General features: G+C 57.5%; 1 protein-coding gene across 1 annotated transcript in view; it reads left to right on the forward strand.

Moving 5' to 3' along the window:
• The window catches only part of LRRN2 (leucine rich repeat neuronal 2), a 34,563-nt gene extending 12,915 nt beyond the window's left edge, over nt 1-21,648 (forward strand). Inside the window, exon 2 of the mRNA XM_083812583.1 lies at nt 15,659-21,648. Coding sequence (XP_083668709.1) covers nt 15,901-18,045 — 2,145 coding nt within the window. The 5' untranslated portion in view covers nt 15,659-15,900 and the 3' untranslated portion in view covers nt 18,046-21,648. The remainder of the gene's footprint in view (nt 1-15,658) is intronic.
• The last annotated feature ends 1,005 nt before the right edge of the window (nt 21,649-22,653 follow it).

Consider the following 22,653-nt stretch of genomic DNA (forward strand, 5'->3'; position numbering starts at 1 on the left):
CCCTTGTTTCCTCCATCCCTAACAATCTGTGGGGTCTTCTGTATCTGCGGCTTACAACAGAGGGAAACGGTGTGTCACGGAAATGTATATCATAATTTCCTGGCATGCACCTGTCTCTCCGGCGCGCACACCGCTGCAAGGCACAAACACACACTTGTGTGTATTATGAGCTACTCTTGCTGTCATGTTGTCGCAGCTCAACAGGCGTGTACAGCCCCAGGAGCTAGCGCAGCCCCGTGCCCGGCTGCTGGCAGGCGCTGGCAGCCGCTGCCGCAGCGCTCCCCGCTCCGTGCCGCCAGCTCCCCCCAGGCTGCCGGGGCTTCGGGAGCTGCTTGAGCCTCAGATATACGTGGGCAAACGGCCCCCCGGGCTGGGCTGGGACCCTGTTTCCACGGAGAGGAGCTGCGGTCCATGAGGGATGCTTTAAGTATTGCAAGAGAGGAGAAGGAGGAGGAGGAGGAGAGGGAGAAGGAGGAGGAGAGGGAAAAGGAGGAGAAGGGAACGGAGGAGGAGAGGGAAAAGCGGCCCCTCTGCCAGCGTGGTGCCTGCAGCAGGTTGCAAAGGACCCCGCTGCAGATTGCAAGGGGGGCTTGCCAGTGGGAGAGCCCTCTCCTTGCCCAGCCCGAGCTCCCCAGGCTGCGGGGCCGATGCCAGCCCGGGCTCCGCGGGGAGCCGGCGCCCACGCAGGCAGCGCAGTGCCCGGGGAGCCTGCCAGCAAGCCCGAGGGTGGAAGAAGGCAGAAGCTGGAGGTCTCCGTTTCCGCTGAAATCTGGCACCTTCCCCCTCTCTGGCAGCCCCATTGGAGCTATAATTATACCCGAGCATTCACAGCACCCTGCACCCAAGCACCCTGGGGATAAAGAAGAGAGAAAATAAATTCGAGCAGGATGCTCTGAAGGGGTGGGCTTGACGGATGGGAGCTGGGCTGACACGGCGCTCGGCCCCAGCTACAGCGCTCCCAGTCCTATTGGAAGGCACCTGGTGGCTGGAAGGGACATCTGTGGGCAAAGCCACCGTGCCACCTGGGGGGGCAAGGACAGTGGGTGCTCGGGTGCTCCCACTGCGGAGGTGGCAGGTCCCATGGGTGCTCCGCTCCACACCATGCGCTGAAACCAGGAGTGAGCTATCCTGCAGCTGCTCAGGGTGGGCTGTCAGAATACAGAGACGGTTTTGGGGGTCTGCAGACCCCTGGGGGTCCACAGCCTGGTTTGAGACCCCCGTCGGGGCAGGATGTGGCTCCTGGCTGGCGAGCAGGCGGCAGCGCCTGCAGCGGCGCCGCGTCTTCGGCAGGGTTCGACGCCGGCCCACCTGGGATCGCCAACAATTAATTTCCCCAATCTGCACAATGATCAGCTTCTGAGGCGAACAATTAGCCGGTCACAAATTGTAATTGTCATCTCAGTTCTGATTTTAATTTGGCCTAATGAAGGCTAAGTGATTCCGTCTCGCTCCTCCTCCCACGGCCCCACCGCTCCCCCCACTGCAGCGGGGACACGGCGAGGGGGGCCCAGCGGCCGAGGCCCTCCCGGGCTGGGGAGTGCCGGGGAGGCAGGGGAAAACATTAATTTTTATTGTGTGCTGCTTGTTTTCAGACATCATGGCCAATAAAAGTTTTATTTAAAGGGAATTGGCTGCCTGTGTCCGTGCATTCTGGTTTGTCACAGCCTGTTAGCCTCTCCCGCTTGCCCTTTGAAGCGGGGGGCTGTCGTTTAATCTTCATTTGAAATAACGCACTGATTTTTCCCCCTTCTGATTTTAACTCACTGCTGCTTGTACATCTCTGTCTGGGCCCCCCCTCCTGTCCCCACATCCCCGCCGTGTTATCATCCACAGCACCTTTCAGATCTAGCCATGCTTCCTAATGAATTCGGCGTCTCACTGAATTGCCTTTCACTTTAATACTTAATTTAGATTGAAGAAGGAGGTGGCTGGGTCTTGAATACCAAGTGAGCTTGTGGTGTAGCTTCGGCTGGAAGTCGCGTGATGCCCGGTGGGGTCTGGATGAGAAATATCACCGAGTTTGGTGAACTTTGCAAAACTCCCCCGCTACTTTCTGCTGACCTGCGCACGCAGCCGCGCTCCCCTCGCCTCCATCCTCGATGCAAAGCAGGCACCCAAATTGTCTCCAGGCTGCAGCAGCCTCGGGAGCTGTGTCTGCTTGCGTGTCGCATCGCTCAGCTCCGAGAAACCCGGCCCCCTCCCGCTCTGCATCTTCTGTGCATCTCCTGATCAGCGCAGGGCAAAGCGCTCCCGAGCTGGCGGCGGCTCTGCCACACGCAGCTTGCCCCGCTCCCGGCCCCAAGGGGCTGCAAATTTTAGCTCAAGCACCGAGGAGAGGGCTCCTTCGTCCTGACGGAGGCTGAGCCTCTTCTGGGGGCAGCTCTTTAATAGCACCAGCTGGTGCTGCAGGGGGAAGGAGCTGCCTGCAAGAAGTAATCGCCCAAACCTGAATACGGCCTGAGCATCAGTTTTAGTGGCTTTGCTTTAAAGGGAAAACAGACTTTCTGTGCCCTCTGGATGAAGCAGAAAGCAGGTTTCAAAGCTCATAAAAAGGCTGAGAGGTTGAGGCTCAGCGTGCCCTCGAGCCCTATGCCGGGCCTTGGCTCCCCTGCGGCATGCTGCAGCCCCGGAGCCTTTCCCTATTAAAACCCGCAGCAGCGAGCTGGGGGCAGGAGGGAGGGGAAGAGCAGAAAAAGATCGTGTTAGTGAGATGAAGATTAAGTGACAGCTACGTAACCAAATGCCTCAGGGAAAAACGCCATCTCCAGTTTGGGGTGGAGGGGTGGCAAGGAACTTGCGGCGAGCACGCGATGGCTCTCTGGGCCGGTTCAAGTGAAATCACGTCCTGCTCGTCAGCCTCCTGCAGCACCCAGCGTGCTGCCAGCAGCGTCATGCTGGGGCTTAAACCACGAGCACCCTTGCCAAGCTGTCAGCTCCGTGCAGTGGCCTGCTGACCCTGCCTCTCCTGCCACCAGATTTATGCTTTCCCATTTCTTCAGGCTCTTTCGGGAAAAGCCAGCAGCGACGCTGCCCCCAGCGCGCTCCATGGCCGTCGCCTGGGGTCAGAAGCACCGTGCCTTGCAGACACCTTGGGCTCAGTCACGGATTCATTTAGCTGCCTGCATAATTGAGGTCAAAGTCCGACTTGTCCGAAGCCAAAAACAATTAAAATCTCTCCTGGAAGGCCCAAAGCCCGGCACCGGCTGTATCCTTGACACCACTTTCCCTGCTTTTCCCTCCTGCATCCCCGGCACCGTGCATCCCCTCTGCCCCCCACCACCCACCACCCGCCCCGTGTTTGCACGCACCGCAGGGTCTGCAACCCGCAGGCTGCCCCCTCACCCCCTCAGACCCCGGTATCCGACCCCATTGTTCCCGTGAGCGTGCCCCCAGCCGGAGCAGCCCAGCCCTGCTCAGCCACGGAGGGTCACAAAAACCTTCCCAAATTTGACCGAATCGGCGTTGCGCATCTCGGGGTCATCGGCAGAGCTCCCGCTGCCACCGAGGTGATGAGTGGCAGCTTGGGGAGAGGTGACACCACTGCTGTGGGCGGTAATCAGCTAATGACGGGGGCTCATCGGGGCCAGGAAGACCCCGTCAGAGCCACCCAGGAGCCAAGAGCTTAATTGGGCAGGTGCTGGGTGGCGGTGGGGGGTGCTGAGCGGTGACGCTTTGCTGCGAAGTCGGAGATGTGAAAGTCGGGCTCTGAGCTCATTAACTCCCAGCCCTGAGGGGCTCGTGGCAGATATTTCGCAGCTGGTGGGAGGATCTCGGTGGCAGAGTGGCTGTGGGGAGCGGTGAGCCTGTCCTGTGCAGTTTTGGGAGCGTTTCCCTGCGGTGGTTTCATTTCTGAGAGCCTCGGGCTGTAAATCTGCGTGTGCAGCCTTGGGGGAGCCTGGCCCCAACACCTGGGTGGTGTGAGGGGGAGCTCGTCCCTCTCCTCCCTGCCCCAGAGGAGGGCACTGGAAAGGCAAAGTCCTTTTATTTGCTCTGCAGTATGAGGAAGAACTCGGCGTGTCATTCCCAAGTAGGTTTTTCCTTGAAAATTGCTTTTGAATTTCTCTCTTCCCTTACCACACGTACGGATGCACACACATGCCTGTATCCAGCAGCAGGCTTATTTGTTTTACAGTCCTTTTAAACCCGTAATGGCCCATCTGAAAGTTCCTCCAAAAACAGCCCCTCTCTGTGCTTCCGTGTCTCGAATGGATGAATATCTCCGGAGTCAGTCAGGCGAGGGGGATTTTCTGTGGGTTTTTTTTTGGAAAACAGTATTTTGTCAGTCCTGACAATGGTGATGATTTGATCTCGGGCTGTTTCTTCCCCCACGAATCTCCCAGCCATGCAAGAACAGGGGGGCTCTGGCTGCAGATGTGCCCACCCTGGGGATGCTCCCACGCTGGGGGGGTTGCACCCACAGCCCTGCTCCTGCTCGCTGCAGGGCAAAGGGGCTCGCTGGGAGCATGATCGCAGCCCTGCCCCATGCTCAGCTGCCTCTGGCCCTGGGGGGGCTGCATTTCCAAGCCCCCCGTCCTGCAGGAGAGGGAAGGCTCCCCGAGCAGCGAGGCTCTGCTGGAGTGCCCGGAGGGGACGCAGCTGTGCGTTTCCCTCCATCCCAAGGGCTCGGCTGCTTTGCAAGGCTCTGCCCATGCATCGCCCCTTGCTGCTGCCCCTGCCCTGGGAGCAGCCCAAGCACAACGGGGGGGTAGCACCGTGCCGCGGGTGTGCCGATTGATGCCGAGCAGCTGCAGCAGCCCTGGAGGAGCACGCTGCGGTCAGGCTGGGCTGCTCTGTCAACATCTTCAGTCCCTGGCAGGGGGATAAACACTTGCCGAAGCCTTTCCCAGCTGGCTATTTTCACAAAACATGTAGATGTGTAATTATCTCTAAATTCCGAGGGGTTTAAAAGCCCTTTGAGGGGAAGGACAGGGCTGCGCGACCCCTGCGTCAATTAGCATGCCAGCCCTGCCCCGCCGGGTCGCCCTGTCCCTCCGCAGCCTGGCTGTGTGCTGGATCTGGAAGGGAAGCTCAGGCTGTGGCTGTGCTTCAGCAAAGCTTTGCTTCTGGAGGCAGGATGCGGCCGGTTTCTCCCCAGCCATATGGACTCTGCGTGCATCCCTGCTGAACTGCCTGTGCTGTACACCAACCCGTCTCGCTGCCAAGCTGGGAGCCCTTAAATAGGTGGGACGAAGGCAGCAAATGTTTCCCATTTTTCCTTCCTGTTCCTATCCGGTGCTTTTATTATTATTATTATTTTATTTCGGATCCCCTTTGAATGACAACTCTATCAAAACAGCTCATTTGGAAATGTCAGGTCCATTCTTGATAAGTCATCAGTCATGGTGATTGGTGCTGACAGACGCCCTGCAACGGTGCTGTGCTATCTAATACACTGTGCTGCAGTCTTTTGTAATATCACATTATTTTATTTATTCAGCATGGCATGAAATCTCTCCTTTAGGAAAGAAGGGAAAAAAAGAAATTAACCCTTCTAGCGATGGTTCCCTTTCTGGATAGTCCATGGGGGAAGTAGCAGGATTCAGTTTTTACCTGGCATTAGCAGAGTTTGAAGCTCTGGATATCTCTGGAGTTGAAGCAAAGGCAGGATCCTGGCTCAGAGTCCACTTGTGCTGTAGTTTGCCAATCTTTTTTTATGCTGAGCCCTGTTTGCCTCGTGGGTTGCTGCTTCCCAGTGCCTGGGCTGAGACAGGGAGGAGCGCGTTGGATGCAAACCCCAAATCCCCCTGAACCTGGGACTGCCCAGCTCCGGCCCCCTCTGCTCCCTGCTGGGCACCGCGCGGTTATTCCTGCAGCCGTGCGGGGCAGGAGGAGCGCTCGCTGATCCCAGGCTGGATCAGGGAGGAATTTTCCCTCTTTATCCTGCGCTTCACCTCTGCTCTGCTGCGTTACGTGCTGGGGTTACACGGCGCTGGGTTTGCTTTCCTTTCCCATCCCATGGACCGACAAGGGATGAGTCTGGATGAATTAGGGCCAAGATAGGTCCTGTGCAGTGCAGCTTTTTGCGGTCACAGCACCCTTCTCCCACCCTCGCTGCAGGGCACTGTGCTTCCAGTGCCACCATTTGGGGCTGGTTTGGGAACCCTGCCCCTCCCCGCTGCTGTTTCAGCCTCACGGAGCTGCCATGGGGCAGGGTCTGGCTGTGGTCCCTTGGGTGCTCCCATGGGTGCCCCCCGGGACCGGGCTGGCCACGGCGACCAGCCGGGTGGGCTGCGACCAGCGGTGCCCATCCTGGGAGCTGCTCTTCTGCATCCCCTAATCTGCATCGCAGAGCCTTTGTTTGCTCTCATTAACGTGTCTGCGAAGTGCCTGATGTGTGAAATATCCTTTTTATTAGCTGGAATTGACCGGGCCGTCTGGGACTCGCGTCTGCTCCGCTTTCAAGGCCAGGACTCTGCAAACCAGCCTGGGGTTGTCTTGCTCAGTTTTTGGTGGTGTCAACTCTCAGGCATCTCTCCTCCTCCCTGAAACCAGGACTGGGACAAGCCATGGTGTCACCCATGGGTGCTCTCCCTTGAGGTCCTGCAGAAGACATCTCCCAAACGAGAGCAGCGAGGCAGAGGGGTCTGCTGGAGCATTTGCCCCTGCCTTCAGTGCTGGGGCAAAGAGCTGGAGTGCTCCTGGATTTTCTCCTTTAGGGATTTATCTGTTTTTCCTGGGTCCCCTCAGACTCCTGGGGCTTTTCCCAGGCTGTAGAGGAGCTCGGCAGTGTGGGAAATCCCTCCCAAGATGAAAGCTGGGTGGGAATTTGAGGAGTGGGAGCAGCCCGCGCAGTGCCTCAGCCCACGGGGGATGTCTCTGTCTCCTTTCTTTTCCCTCCTCCCCCATCACTTTCTCTCTGTGTTCATTTTCATCCCCTCATAGCCCGAAAGCACCAGCACAAAAGGCCACTGACAGGCAGCAGACTGCAGACTTAAGCCCCTTGCGGGGGCTGCCAAGCAAACGTTAAAGCTTTGGCTTCGTGGCCAGCCTGGCCGAGGCCAAGTCCCCCCTCCCAGGAAGATGCACGCCTCGGCTGCTGTCCCCTCACCTGCTTCCTCTCCTCCCATCCTGGTGCTCCCATGGCCCCGGGGAGTTGTGTGGCAGCCGCGGTGTCAGTCACGGGAGCCTGCCACCAGAAAATGCCAGGAAATAGCAGAAAAGGTGCCCTGCTAATGGCACGGGGACATCACCGTGCAGGATGCGAGGCTGCCTCCGCTGTGTCCCACTCCTGCCCCACGCCAGGCTAAAAACATGGCCAGGCTCTGCCCAGGGCACCATGGGGCTTGGCATGGGGCTTTCCCTAAAGGGGCTGGAGGAGGAAATGAAGGGCACACGGAGAAAGGCGTTACTGCTCCTGTGCTTCGTGGCTTTGCTGCCTGCACTGCTGCAGCTCCGACTGCTCTGCACAGCAGGGCACGGAGCAGCCACCTCCTCCTGGAGTGGGATGTCTGTGGGGCCATGCGGGCAGCCCGGGGCCGTAGGGACCTGCCAGCCACTCTGCAGCTTTTGGGGGCACAGCGGTGACCCATCACATCCCCCCTTCTCCGTGCTCCTGTTCGGTGCCTGCGTGTCGGAGCAGGACCTGGCTCTCCCTGCTCCCAAGCCTCGGACTTCGGGTCCGCGGCGAGCTCATTAGGAAAGACCTGGAGGTGTTTTCCAGGCAGTTCAGGAGCTCGCTTGAATAATTGAACAGCACGGCGGGGAGGAGGAACGGGGGAGCTCATTACAGCGCCGGGGCTGTTTGTCTGCCGGCCGCAGCACGGCGGTGCCAGGCACAGGCTCTGCCTGCGGCACAGCTCCCTGCTGCCGCGCGGCACTCACCGCTGCTGCGCACACCGGGTTGGGGAAGAAAACCATTGTTTCGTCCTCCAACCCTGGCAGGCTGGAGGTAAAGCCTTGCGAGCAAGGTCCTGGTGTGAAAATGCAGTGGAAAAAGGGCACGGGGTGGGCACAGCAGCGGCTCCCCAGAGCATTTCCCCAAGGGTGAGGGTCCCACGCGGGCTCCGGACCCACGGAGCCCATGGGTGGGAGCCCAGGGTCCTCATCCTGCCCGCAGGGAGGTGCTGGGCGCCGCTCTGCTCTCAGCTTTGTTGATCGTAGATAACATTTTCTTAAGCCTCCGGGTGATTAAGAAGCCAAATGGCATTTGAAGCCCTGCGGGAGGCTCTCAGAGGCTCAGCGATGGCTTTTGCAGGGTGAAGGGCTCTAAATTAACTGTTGCCACTCAGGAGGAAGATCCAGGAGATAGCTCGCTGGAAACAGTGACGGTGCAGCAACAGTTGGAAAGGGCAAATGGCAGGCGGGGATTACTGGGAAGAAATAAAGCAGCAGAGCAGAGCCAGGGGAGGTGCCTGCGGTCAGCTGCAGCCTCCCCTGCCGGGGTGGAAGGGGCTACTGTCAGTCCTTCCCCACCCTGCCTCTCCCTTTATCATCCCCTCTCTGCCAGGGGTGGGCTGGATTTGGACTTTTTGAAAGGTGAACACGAGGAGGAGGAAGGGCTTTGCACTGCAGAGGCCGCGCACAGCCGGTGTTCAGCGCCTGCTGCAGCCCGGGGATGGTGCCAGTCATCTGAGAAGCATCCCAAAATGCACTGAGATGCTGTCCAATGCAGCATGGATTTTTGTTAGGGACTCAAAATTTACAGAACAACGTACAGCCCAGCTACGATCTTAGGCTGAGAATCCATTTTCCCAGCCTCTAATTTATTCTGGCCGGCCAGAGCAGTGACCAGCCAGCTTTGCCACTTTGCTTTCGCTGGCCGTTTACAAATGCCCGGGTTAACCCTGAGACCTGGAGACCAGCCCAGCGATTCTCAGGGATAAAACCAGGTGGCTCCGGGGCTCCCCAGCCAAAAGGAGAGAGCTGTGGGCTGCTTACCCCCTGTAACGGGCCTGGGGCTTCCCGCAGATTAGGGAAGATGTGGATGCCTCTGTGCACGGCCCCGTGGGACCCTCGGAGGCTGACAGAGAAGCCTTGGGCACTTGTGAGTCCTTTTCGGAGGCGGGCAGAGCTGCTGTAACCCTTCCAGAGCCTGGAAGCAGAGAATAGGAACAACAGGCTTATTTCCCAGCCCTCCTCATTAAAAAACATCCAAAGCCGAGGGGGAGAAGCATCCAGATAAGGAGCGGGCACTGCTCCTGCCCACCGGCTCCGGGTGGATCAGAGCGATAGCGAGGTGCAGCCAGCGGAGCTGTTTGCTTTGCACACTCCCCAGCAGCTTTTTTATCTCCCGGCTTCCTCCTAGACAAGCAGAAATAACGCTATCATCCTCCCTGCCAGGAGAGATGTGGGAGAAGGCCCAGAAACAGCATCCCTGCATCTCCCTGCGCAAAACACGGCTTAACCGAGGAAAGGAACACCCAGAAAAGTCGGCAGAGCAGCAGCCCCAAATTGCTAGCTTCAGAGTCTGTTCCCTGCCTTGCGTAAATGCTTTTTTGGGGGATGAAAACCCCAAATTGCAGCTCGGGGCTGGAGCGTGGCTTTGCCCCTCCGGCAGGTGCCTTTGCTGCTGATGCCGGGGAGGGCAGCGGCTCCAGGGACCCACGAGGGGTTTCCCACCCGTCCCCCCACGCCACCACCCCACACCCCCCCATTTTGTTTGTTTGCTTTGCCGGGGCTGAGGCTGCAGAAAGGACGGGGCGGGAGCATCCTCCCATCCCTCGAACCAGACAGCGAGGATGCGGAGCTGCATAATACGACAGAATTTAATAAAACGCCTCAAACAGGCAAAGTTTTTCCTTTGCCAGCTGCTTAATTAAATTGCCTAATGCTGTTTGCGATCGCAGCACAAACTCCTGTGTTTAAAGACCACAGCGTTGCCATGGCACTAACCCGGCGGATGGTGCGGGGCCGTGACAAAGCATACAGATGAGGGATGCTGGGGCCGGTGCGGGAGGCTCGGTTGCCACGGTACCGGGGGGGATTCGGCGGATTGTGGTTATTTATTTATCGGGTTATTTTCTGATGCGGCGGCAAACTCATCGCCAAGGTCTGTGGCGGGATCTTTGCTCTGAACGGAGCAGCGGCTTTTCCATCCCAAGAGCCTGAAGCCACTTGTTCGGAGATGCGAGCGGTCCTGGCCCCATTGGGCAGGGCAGAAACGGGAGGCGTTTGGTTTCCGGAGATATTGCCTAGCATAAGAGGTTTGTAAGGACTCAGCGCCTGGCAAGAACAAGCCTGAAGTGCTTTGCTACAGCCCCAGCATAGGGCTGAGATAGGGATGGAGAAACCCTTACCCCCGGCACCAGGTTGAGCCACCCACGTCCCTGGGAGCTCTCCATGGGCAGCGGGGGCAGATCGGAGTCCCCGGGGAGCCAGGTCCTCTGCCAGGTCTCCAGCCAGGCAGGGTGCTGAGCCCTCCCATGCTCTGTTCTCCCTTGGTGCAGTTTTTCTTCTCATGCCGTGTGTCTCTCCTGTGCCACCGCTCTCCATCGCCCTTGGGGTCTGGGAGGGAAACGGCCCTGGCTGGGGCTTCGTGGCCATAGCTGATTTGGAGGAACTGCTGCTTCCCATGACAAAGTGAAGATTTGGGTGGATGCTGGGCCTCCAGGCTCCCTCACTCAAGCATCAGGTATTTCACAGAGGAATTCTTGCCCTTTTCTGCGCCCGTATCAGCTGCAGCCAACTCGAGATGCCAGCAGGGGCATCCCTCCAGCTGCCTGGCTGGGTGTCACCAGCCCCAAATCGCCCCGTTCCTGTTCCATCCCCTGTGGTGTTCGGTGCCACCGAGCAGCTCCTGCACCAGGAAAACTTTCCAGAGCCTCGGGGACACTTGAAGGATTTATTTCCTTTTCCCCACGCCCAAAGAGTTATGTCTCTGCACCATCCATGCCACCATTAGCCCCAGATAATGAGTTGATCTTTGCAGCTTAATTGAGATTTAATATGTCAGTTATTGTATGTTAAACAGTGGATCATTAAAAACATTTATTCAAGATTAACAGCTATCTAATAGATACCATTAGTATCAGAGTTATAGAAGTGGCTAATCCAGGATGCGTGGGATTTAGTGATCCCCTGGGATGTATTTACCATACTGTACCCGTGCTTTTAGATCCACCCTCAGGCTGCCCTGATCCTTCACTCCGCACAGCCACACAACCCCAGTGGGGATCCAGCTCCAGCACTTTTCAAAATGCATTTAAAAATGCTTTTTAATCCCCCAAACCCCGAAGTGGTGCTGGACGTGGGAACGCCGTGCACGTCCCCTGCCTGGTCCCCAGCTGCATCGTGCTGACATGGAGCTGCTGGCTGCTCCTCCTTCCCTTCTCCCCGCTGGGTTTCAATGCATGAACAGCACCCGAACACCTCCAGCTCGTGGTGTGCGTGTGGCAGTGCCAAAATCCTTGCTCCCTGGGCAGGGGATGTGACAGCTCTGAAGGCAGCGTGGCCCCAGAGCCAGCCTCTTAATGCCAGCCGTTGCAGCAAAGCCCAGCAGAATTTAATACAGCTTCTCCTTCCTGATAAAAAAGTGATATAGGATGTTTCAGATAACAGCAGGGTACCTTATTTCAAAGTTTTATAAGTAATTGGTACAGAACCCTGTAACTTCTTGTTGGTTTTAATCACTGATAAACCCCGTGAAGCTTTTATATAAAGATTTAAACAGGGGAGGCGTGCCCTTAGCCCATGGGGACAAACTGCGCTGGGTGCCACCAGGGGAATGCTGACCCCAAGCAGCTGGGGCTGAGAAACTGCCCCCAGATTCTTTTTTCTGGGGGTACAGCGGGGCCGTGCGTGCAGGAGGGGTGCACATCTGGTCTGTTATTGATGTCTCAGCGTGCAGAGAGGGTCCTACCCAGGCCATGGTGGGTGCATCTCAGGCTGCAGACCCCAAAAGCCGAACGGAGCCATGCCCCAGCGTGTCCCCATCGCTCCGGATCCCACTCGGGCTCCCCGCCGTGGCATCTCCTCCCAGGGGCTGGCTGCAGACTGGAAGCACGCCATTGAAAAGAGCAAAAGGCAGCGGGGGGGGGGGGGGGGGGGGGACACGGGGATTCCCCCCAGCATCTGGCTGCCACTTCTCATCTGCCTGCACAGGAGCTGGCAGGGCCACCGGCGGGGACCCGGCGGCCGCCAGAGCGCAGCGGCGCGGGAAAGCTTCGGGAGCGAGAGCCGTGTCCAGCTGCCGCCTGCACCTCTTACTTAAAACTGTCACCCCCAAATGACAAGGGCTCCGCAGGAGATCTCGGCTTGCCAGGGTGTGGAATGGGTTGGATGGGGCAGCTGCTGCCCCTTGGGGACATCGTCAGGGGACGGCTGCTGCTTGCAGAGAGATGCCTGGGCCACGCAGTCAGGCTTTCCCCAGACCAGAAGCAGGCGGGGAAGCCCCCTCGGGGTGGCGGGGGGGTTCTCCATCACCTCCTGCCCCACAGCACTGCCACACCAGGGAAGCGTCGGCCCCTCTCGCTGCTGCTGCTAAGGGAGAGGGAAGGGCAGGCGAGCGCGGGCTCAGCTGCAGCCATTTATCTCCCGAAGCTGGGCTATTAGACAGATGACAGAGGGAGAGAGGCAGCCAGTGCAAGCACTGAGACCAAGGCTCCTTCCACTTGGTGATTTATCTCCTGGCTTCATCCAGCAAACTTGCTGATGAAAAGACTCTTCCCTTCTCTGTGCCTCATCAATTCTCATTCTCATTGCTTTTCTATTTTTTTTTTCCCCTCTGGGCTTCTGCTGCCTTTTCATGCAGCCGCGCTCCCCATCCCCGGCCCCGTGCACCCTCTCCCCTGCTCTCTCCACCTCATCTCCCATTCTCTGATTTTCTCCTTGTCCCTTGCTTTCTCCTTTTCATCTCTGGTCCTCCCTCTTTTTCTTTATATCCATGTGTTGCTTTCACTCCCCCCATTCCTTCTCATCCCCTCCACCCGTATTTCTCCTCTGCATCCTCCTCTCTGTCCCTGGGCACATCTGGCTGGGGTGGAAACGGCCTCCTTGGGCTCTCAAGTGGCTCTGCAAACAATCTCATGGGCTTATGGCAAATTCAGGACAGGAAACTCAGGGCTGAGAGCACGGTGCTGTGACCACCCCATGGCAGCATTTTGGGCAGAAATTATGCCTCTGCTACTGAACCCGCTGCTGATCCCCAGTCTGAACCTTCTCTTGTGAGAACTGCCAGGAAAATCTGGGTCTCTGTCTGCACGGGGAAGCTGAGCAGGAGAAGGTGACTGCACAGACAGCGTGAGCCTTCTGGAAACGGCTGCGCAGCCTTTCTGCCCGTGATGGAAAGCAGCTTCTGAGGACTACGGGGAAGAGCCAAGGGTGCTTGGTACCATCTGGGGCACTGCCTGGCTGGCCCTGGCACTTTGCATTGCATCTCCTCACTTGCAGCGGAGCAGAAATACCTCCTGAGCTGCTGAGGTACCCCAGCACCACCGCATTGCTGGTGCTTAACATGCCGGTGGAGCAGCGCTCTCTCCTGCCCCCCCAGCCCATGCACCTGGGCATTTCTCCCCCTTCGTGGGGAGCCTTGAAGGCAGCAGGCACAGAAATGTCTTAGGGAGGCCAAGGAACTGGGAAACTGTGGCCAGAAGCAAGCAGCATCCTCTGTGTGGGGAGCAGGCTGGGATCCTGTGGGGGAAATAAGAAAACTGGGGGCATTTTCCCTTTCCCAGTGTACCGGGGCACTGCAGCAAGTGCTCAACCCCTGGCTCTACATCTCTGAGAAAAAAATAAGCTCCCTCCAAGCAGCAATGTCACCGAGCAACCAAGCTCCGTCCAAGCAGCAACGTCAGCCGCATCCCAAACCTGAACTGTCAATTCGCTATCCTCAAATTCCAGTTTCTCTCAGATTTTCGGTGTGTTTCAGCGCCCTGGGTGTGTTTTGAGTGAAACCAAGAAGTTTAGCTGTTGTAGTTGTGGGTTTTTTCCTGATGAAGAGCTGCAGCTGGGACCTTGGGGCATGTGTGAGCAGGAGCACACGGCTGGTCCCTTTGAGAGCTCAGGTGGCATCTCCGATGGAGCCAGGAGAACCAAGCAGAAAATTACATTTTTTTCTGCAAATTATGATCCTTTTGCTTACGGAAACACTTGGGCTGTTGGAGCATCATCCTGCATGCACGACTTTCCACGGCCAGCAGTGCTGCAGCCCCATCCATGCTGGGCACGAGTGAAAAACCCAGCGGTGGAGGCGAAGCCTGTGCAGAAATCACCGGAGAGCAGAGCTGGGGAATCTTCCTGTGAAATGGAGGTTGAAACAAGTGCTTTTTTTCTGGGCTCTTCTTCACAGCCATAAGGAAATAAAAAAGTATTCCTCCATATTATTATTTTTTTTAGGGAGAAAAGATTCTATAATATTTTAATGGCCGGAGAGATTTACAGCCACAGAAATGCCTCTGCACTTAAAAAGAAAGATGAGGGTCCATCAGAAGGATGCAGAAATCAATACAGCCTTCCTCTTCTTTAATGCTGTTTCTCCAGGAGATGGTTTAAAAGCCAATGCCCTCACAGCAGGCAAGAAGGGAAGTGTGCGGGATCAATTCTGGCACAGGGCTTGGAGGAGTCGATGCTGAATAAACTTTGCTTGGAAGCCCTTTAAGGGAGGACAGGGGGGTGATAAAATACAGCTGCTGGGAGAGAAACTTTCTTTTCCCACTCTGGCTTCTTTTTAATGTTTTTCCTGCTGTGCGAGAGTCTTTTAAGACAGGGAAAAGCTTTGGGGCTCGGTTTGATTTGTGTCAGCATGGGTCAGGAGTGCGGCAGCAGATCGGAAAATCAAAGGTGGGGATGAGGCCGGCTCCAGCTCCTGCTCCTGCTCCGGCAGGAGATGCCAGGATCGCGCCCAGCGTGGACGGGGTTAGGGAGCTTCTCTATTCCGCCAGGAGCCTCTAATGAGCCCGATCGGGGATTCCTGCTCCCAGGAAATTGGGTCTCATTAGGGCTTTAAGAGGAGCCAAAGGGCTAGGGTGATTTTTCCTGGAGGAGAGGCTGCTCCAGGGCATGAGGCTGCTTGCTGAGGGGCTTCTCCCTCCTTCTGCCCCTCTGGTTTCCTCTGCTGAAGACGTCCAGAGGTGAGAGCAGGTTGGAGGGAGGCAGGGGCCAGGCAGCCTTGCCCAGAGAGCAGCTGCATCAGGGTGGGCTTCCCCGTGCCAGGACATCCCGCTGTCCCCTCTGCTGCTGGCCACTGCCGGCAGCGCAGCCCACCAGCTGCTCCTTGCCTGCTAATGACCTAGCAATTCTGCTAACGAAGAAGCAATAGAGGAAGAAGGGGCCACAGAAAGGTCCCTGGAGATGTTTTGTTTTGCTGTGGTGCTCTGGATGCCACAACCCTGTTGTGCTCACTTACTGGTCCTTCTGGCAAGCCTGGCTTCCCACTCAGCATCAGCCCTCTGTGCCCCCAGCGTCCTCAATATCAGCTTCTTTAAAGCTTAAGGTCCAAATATGCACAGAGGTAGGGGTGCTGACTGCTGTGCTAGCGTAGGGTGAGATGGGGCTGAGACGTCCAGGGGGCTGCTGGTAGCCCTGGGCAGAGCAGCCAGGGGCCAACACCTGAATCTCTTGTGCTGGGGGGGACAGGCAACGCTACGGATGTAAAAGATTAAATGGACAGTTGGTCTGTCTTCGGGAGGGTGCTGGAGCTCCTGCGCACAGCACTTCGCCTCTCCGGTGATTGCTGCTTGTGCAGGGTCTCCCCTAACACAGCCTCTTGTCTGGCCTCTTTCAGGAATGACCTCGAGGAGCAGCCTGGAAGAAGCAGCAGAGGCCCGAAATGAGCCATTTGGGGAGGAAGAGGAGGCGAAGCTCTGATTAGAAGACCAGCCCTGCGCGGGGGGTTATGTGCTCTCGGCGGGGGGAGGCAGGCAGGGCAGCCGGCAGCGGGGGCTGATCGGTGCGAGGGCTTCCCCCTGGGGCACCTTCTCCTGCGGACGCCGTGCCCACCCGCAGTCACCCCATGCCCTGCTCCGGATGCTCCCTGTGAGCCTTTCCTGCCTGGGAAGAAGCCAGTCCCACCAGCCGAAAATGAGACCCTTCCGAACCAGCTCGCTCCTGCTCTGCGTGGTGGCCGCCGCCGCCATCCCCATCGTGCCCTGGAAGGTGAAATGCCCGCCGCAGTGCGTCTGCCAGATCCGGCCCTGGTACACCCCCCGCTCCGTCTACCGGGAGGCCGCCACCGTGGACTGCAATGACTTGTTCATCTCCGCCGTGCCCGAAGACCTGCCGGAGGGGACCCAGACCCTGCTCTTGCAGAGCAACAACATCGCCAGGCTGGAGCAGAGTGATGTGGGCTATCTCAGAAACCTCTCCGAGTTGGACCTGTCGCAGAACAGCTTCTCCGATGTCTGGGACTTTGGCCTGAAGAGCATGCCGCAGCTGCTCAGCCTGCATCTGGAGGAGAACCAGCTGGCTGAGCTGCCCGACGGCAGCTTCCCCGGGCTGGGCAACCTGCAGGAGCTCTACCTGAACCACAACCAGCTCCGCAGGATCGCTCCCCACGCCTTCGCAGGCCTCGGCAGCCTCCTGCGCCTCCACCTCAACTCCAACCAGCTGAGGACGGTCGACAGCCGCTGGTTCCAGATGCTGCCCAGCCTGGAGATCCTCATGATCGGAGGCAACAGGGTGGATGCTATCTTGGATATGAATTTCAGGCCCTTGTCAAACCTGCGGAGCTTGGTTTTGGCCGGGATGAACCTGAGGGAGATCTCAGACTACGCGCTAGAGGGGCTGCGAAGCCTGGAGAGCCTCTCTTTCTATGACAACAAGCTCGTGAACGTCCCCAAGCGGGCCCTGCAGCAAGTTCCTGGCCTCAAGTTCCTGGACCTGAACAAAAACCCCTTGCAGAGGGTCAGGCAAAGTGACTTCACCAACATGCTGCACCTCAAGGAGCTGGGGCTCAACAACATGGAGGAGCTGGTGTCCGTAGACAAGTTTGCCTTGATCAACCTCCCCGAGCTGACCAAGCTGGACATGACCAACAACCCCAAGCTGTCCTTCATCCACCCCAGCGCCTTCCACCACCTGCCCCAGATGGAAACCCTCATGCTCAACAACAACGCCCTAAGTGCCTTGCATAAGCAGACGGTCGAGTCCCTACCCAACCTGCAGGAGATCAGCATCCACGGCAACCCCATCCGCTGCGACTGCGTCATCCGCTGGGTCAACAGCACCGAGAACCGCATCCGCTTCATCGAGCCCCAGTCCACGCTGTGCGCCGAGCCCCCCGACCTCAAGAGGAGGCACATTCGGGATGTCCCCTTCCGGGAGATGACGGACCGCTGCCTGCCCCTCATCTCTGCCCGGAGCCTGCCCTCGCGCCTGGAAGCAGCGGACGGGGATGACATCTCCTTGCACTGCCGTGCCCTGGCGGAGCCAGACCCAGAGATCTACTGGGTCACCCCCTCGGGGGTTAAGCTGGTCCCCTACGTGGAAGACGGGCGCTACAAGGTGCACCCCGAAGGGACGCTGGAGATTGCCGGGATCTCGGCTCGGGAGGCCGGGCTGTACACCTGCGTGGCTCACAACCTGCTCGGGGCGGACACCAGGAGCGTCAGCGTGACGGTCAACAGCTCCTTCCCGCTCAGCGAGGCCAGCCTGGAGCTGGCGGTGGTGGACGTCCAAGCCTACCACATCCTGGTAGCCTGGAAGCCGCATCTCAACACCGTCTCCTCCAACCTCACCTGGTCCAGCTTCTCGCTCAGCTCCAACTCGGACACGACCAACGTGGCCCGCATCCCGACAGGGACCCACGCCTACAACATCACCCGGCTCCACCAGGACACGGAGTACTGGGCTTGCCTCCACGTGGCCTTTGTAGACTTGCAGGCCAAGGTGGCTTGCGTGAACGCCAGGACTAAAGAGGCCACCCGCCGCTACGGGCCCCTGGGGGACAGGCAGAGCCTCCTTACCCTGCTGGTGCTCTGCGTTCTGCTGCTCGCCGCCGGCCTGGTGGCTCGCTGCGGCCTTGGGGACGAGCCCAGGAGGGCCGGGGAGCTCCCACGGGACACGGTGGCCGTGCGCGTGGTTTATCCCCACCTCGCCCCGCACTGGGCTCGGGGGCCTCGTGGCGGGCAGCTCCTGGCCGTGGAGGTGCAAGCGGCACCCCTGGACTCCTGAAGGCCCCGCGCTGCTGGGGCTGACCGTGGGGTGGTTTGGGGTGGGGAGGGAGAAACTATTTTTTACCAAAAAAAAACAACAAAAACCCATGAAACAGAACAAAGTAAACAAGACAAGGAGGGATTTCATGGACTTGACCAAGAGACAAAGCAGCGTGGTAGATGGACGGGAGCAGAGCTGGCCACGGGGCTTGCAGAGCTCCTGCAGGGTCTGGATCCATGTGTAGGGTCTGGATCCAGCAGACATCCCATCCTGGGACAGCTGGGATGTTCTCGGCAGGGTCCGGCCCCGAGGGGACAATGCCCCAGGTGGTTGAAGAGCCATAGGGGTGAGCAGCAGATCACCCCTTCCCCACGCACCCCGGCACCCCGTGGCACCCCAGCGGGGTCAGCTCCTTCGCTGGACAGTCCCTGTTTTGGAAATACAAAAAAAAAAAAAAAAAAAAAAAAAAAGGCCTTTCCCTTTGGGATACGTTCTTTTTTGTTTGTTTCTTGTTTTTTTTGGGGGGGGCACTCAGATAATCAGCCACAAACCCATCCCAAGCTCCTTCCTGCAGCCCTGTCGTTTGTTTGCTGCCATTGATCAGAGGAAAGCGGAGGAGAAGGAGGTGACTCGGGCAAAAGAAACAGGCGTGACGGTGGTGATGTATGGCTTAACTGGCATCCCTGTGGGGCTGGCTGATTTCTGCCAGTAGTCAGCCCCATTTCCAGCAAGTGTAATCTCATGGCTATTTGGTAAATTTATGTGGATAATATTACCAAAAAAAGAAAAAGGGGGGGGGGAGGAAGTCCTTGCTTTTCTGCTTTTGTTAAAAAAAAAAAAATTAATCCTTTGCACACTGGTGTGCATCTGAAAGGCTTCAGAGTAGCAAACTTTGCTTCAGATGCAGAAGTGGGGGGGGCCCCGGGCAGGCCAGGCCAGCCCCCGTCTGAGAGCACCCCTGCGGGAGGTGAGGATGTGGGATCTGCTCTCCCATGCTGTTGCTGCTTCTTTCTCTGGTAAGCGATTAAAATTACAAAAGGAACGGATCAATGGGCAGCTCCAGCCCCCCGCCTGTGCCAAACCGAGGGATGGGGCGACTGCAAACCAGCAAGGCTCACAGGGGCCCTTCCCTCCCACTCAATGGGCACCAGTCCTGCCAGCGATGTTCCTGTTGTGGGTTAAGACCACGAGCCGTTCTCTTGCTTGGGCTTACTCCTAGTCCCTGTACGTTAGTAGTGAGGATTTGGGGTCGGTTTAACTGCAATCCCACACAAAACGTGCCTTTGCCAACACACACAGCCCCGAGAGACCCTGGTGCAGCCCAGGAGGCAGGGGTGAACCCAGAGCCCAGCCAACACCTCACCTGTGGGTCCTTCCATGGGAAAGCCCAAGAAAAAACAACCCAGAGAGAGCTGGGGGGCCAAGGGGGGCCATAGGGTGCGGGTGCCCCGAGAGGTTACGTCTTGGCACGGACGTGGTGCACCCTCGGGCACAGCTGGTGCGATCGCTGCGTGCAGGGGGCTCTGAAGGCACCAGAAGATCCTGATGGAGGAAAAAGCTGCGTGAAGTCCTCATTCATCTCCCAGCCAAGGCGAGATAGTTCCTCGCTGCATGAGCTCCGCGCTCAGCCAGGCACACGATGCGGCTTCGGCGCCTTCGCTGGGTAATTATTTCGGAGGGTAACGGCTCTCCCCGGCCCCCGTTCGGCATTCACCAAAGCACTTCAGCATGTGTTTAGGGCCCAGCGAGATCTCCAGGGGCCCCAAGCACACGCTGAAACTTAAGTGCATGCTTAAATACTTTGCTGAATTAGAGGCATCGTCTGCTTTGAACGCTCGGCTGCTGAGCCCCAGCCCTGCCAGCGGAGCTGCTCCGGTGCGCAGCGCTCAGTGTTTGCAGGCTCAGGGCCTGAAATAGCCTCTCTCCTCGGCCTTCTCTACAGTGGGGGGACTAAAACAGAATATATTCCCTACAGTTCAGCTAAATTGGAGCTACAGCCCATGGAAAGGGTTCCTGAGAAATTTCCCCGGTGTAAGCACATCTCTGATTTAATCCTGCTTGCCTGCCCCTCCGCCGCGCACAACGATCTCGTTCGCAGTCCCTGCAGAAACATCGCCGGCTCCCAAGCAAAGCCAGCACCGAGCCCTCACAAGCTGTAATTTTGTAGGTGTAGAGAAAAAGCCTCTTTGATCATGGTTATCGTGGCTGCTGCTGCCACGCTGGGACGGGGGTGAAGGTTCAGCTGCTGCCGGGATCGGCTGCTCCGATCTCAATGCGATGCCTGCAAACCAGAGATTAAAACGCAAGATACGTGCAATTGATTTTATTTCCTTTGAAACCGGAGTGACCCCAGGAGCACTGCGTGGTGTGGTCAAGCTGGGACACCCCACTGCACCCCCAGCCCATGGGGGGCACCAAAATCCCTCCCCCCCAAACAGGAGCTACCCTCGAAGCATTTGTATTCCCTCTACGATTGGCATTTTGGACATCAGCTGGAGAGCACCGTAGGTGCCTGATGCACTATTCGGTGTTGCTAATATTTATTATTAAAGCACCAAGCAGCTTTTCCTGGGTGCTGTGCTGGATGAGATGCTTCAGAAACCTTTGTCCCCCGTGCCAAAGCCCCTGTGGGGCCCGCAGAGCTGGAGCAGATTGGGGCAGCACCTCACCGCTGCTGGAGGACTCCAGGGAGACACGAGCCTCTGGTACCAGCCCCACAACACATTTACCCCTCCACATCTTTTCTTGCAATTTCCAGCTCTTGACTGGGGGCATCGGGCCAGAAATGAACTTCTCCAGGTGAATTGTGGCTTTGCAAAATTTTATAGGGGTCATAATTGGGACTCAGAGATCCTCCTCTGCTTGGAGGCTGAGTCTTGCAAGTGGAAAGCAGCATACGAGCCAGGGGGCTCTCAGCTCAAGGGCTCTTTAATCTACCACCCAAAGTCATGGCAAGGTCCAGGGCTGGAAGACGGAGAAATTCAAATTAAGAACAAGACGTCTTCTTTTATTTTAACCATAGAAGTAATTAACTGCTGGAGCAGCTTTACCAGCAGTGGGGGGCAGCGGCCTCCATTTCCAAGCATCACGCAGAAATGCAGCTCTCGAAGAGATGCTCTAGTGAAGAGAATCCCAAATGTCCCTAGCCCAGGAGAGTGCCGCCAGCACCCAGTGTCCCTCCTGGCTGCTGCTGGGGGGCTGATGGGGCAGGGAGAGGCAAATGGGGATGGCCTCCACCACCTCCTGGTCCTCCTTCTCCTCTCTCCATCTGGGATGGGAAAGGCTTGGTTGGGAAATACTTCCCCAGCCTGGCCCCTCAGGTCTCCCTCTGGGCACTGATTTTTTTCCCCATAAATCACTCTGCCTTAGCTGCTCATCAGGTTTAATTTCTCTCTTTTTTTTTTTTCCTCTTCTGTTACCTTCACTTTGAGGATAGCAGTAAAAGTCCTAATTTCTGCTTCTTTTGCCCTCCGTGCCTCCTCCTCCTCCTCCTCTTTCTCCGTGCAAACAACATCGTGCCTCTCATATGCAACCGAGCTTCTCCTGACAAAGCCAACCGAGAACATTGCGTGCCAGACTCTATTTTAAGCACCTAATAAAACCCGTTTTTGGAGTGGCTCCATTATTGTGTCCTTCTTTTGCACAGCCCTGGTACCTGCAGATTGTCCCACTCTTCGTACCCATTGCTGGGCAGCCTCCCTGCCCTTATCCCTGCCCTCATCCCTACCCACACCAAAGCTTTTCAGGCTCCCGAGGAGCACCAAGGGCACGTCGTTATTAGTTCGTTAGAGAATCAAAGCAGGCCTCTCCTCCAGCACTTCCTCAAGAATGATTTAAATTAAAACCCCCAACCTCCCTGGGAAATGTCAGCGGCGTTATCCATATGCATGATGCCATTAGGATGAAGCAGGTGCTGCTTTAAAAACCTGCAGGAAAATCTCCCTGTCAATCTCCACGGCAGGCAGCTCTCCCTACCGAATGCTCCAGCACTTCTCCCCCTCCCTGCTTCGTCGCTGCTCTGCAGGTGGGGAAACAGAGGCACGGAGCCACTCGGTGACTTGTGGTGGCACACAGGTTCCTGGTCCCCTTCTTCCAAGCACACACGTGTGGCAGGGGACAAGCACTTCCCTGGCCTTTACTCACAGGAGTAACCAAAGGAAGGCAGAAGCAGCCAAGGCAACCGTCACGGAGGAGAAATTTTGCAGCTCGATCCTTTCCCTTGGCCTTTTGCAGCCTCTCTGCCCAAGCCGCCCACTGAGTAAACGGGTTCAGCTGCGTTCAAGTGGGCAATCGAGGTGGAAATCAGGCTGATGGAGAGCAGCAGGGCAGCGGAGGCAGCATGAAGTCAGCTTTGAGCAGTCTGAGGGCAGGAAAGCGCTGACCTCCTCGGGGGGTTGCATTGCAATTAGCTGCTTTGCCTAATTTCAGGTCCCTGCAGCCTTGGCGAGCTGTCCCCAACCTGCGTGTGCTCAGCGTTTTGGGGAGCTCGGCTCCCTCCCAGCACCGGGGTGCTCGGGGCCGTGGCTTGAATTCATCCCCTGCTGCAGGATGTCCCTGGAGGAGCAAGGGCTTGGGGACATGGGGACGGGGACACGAGGGCTTTGTCACACGATGCCAACAGACCAC

This window comes from Anser anser, assembly GCF_964211835.1.
Source record: "Anser anser genome assembly, chromosome: 27".
Classification (NCBI taxonomy): domain Eukaryota; kingdom Metazoa; phylum Chordata; class Aves; order Anseriformes; family Anatidae; genus Anser; species Anser anser.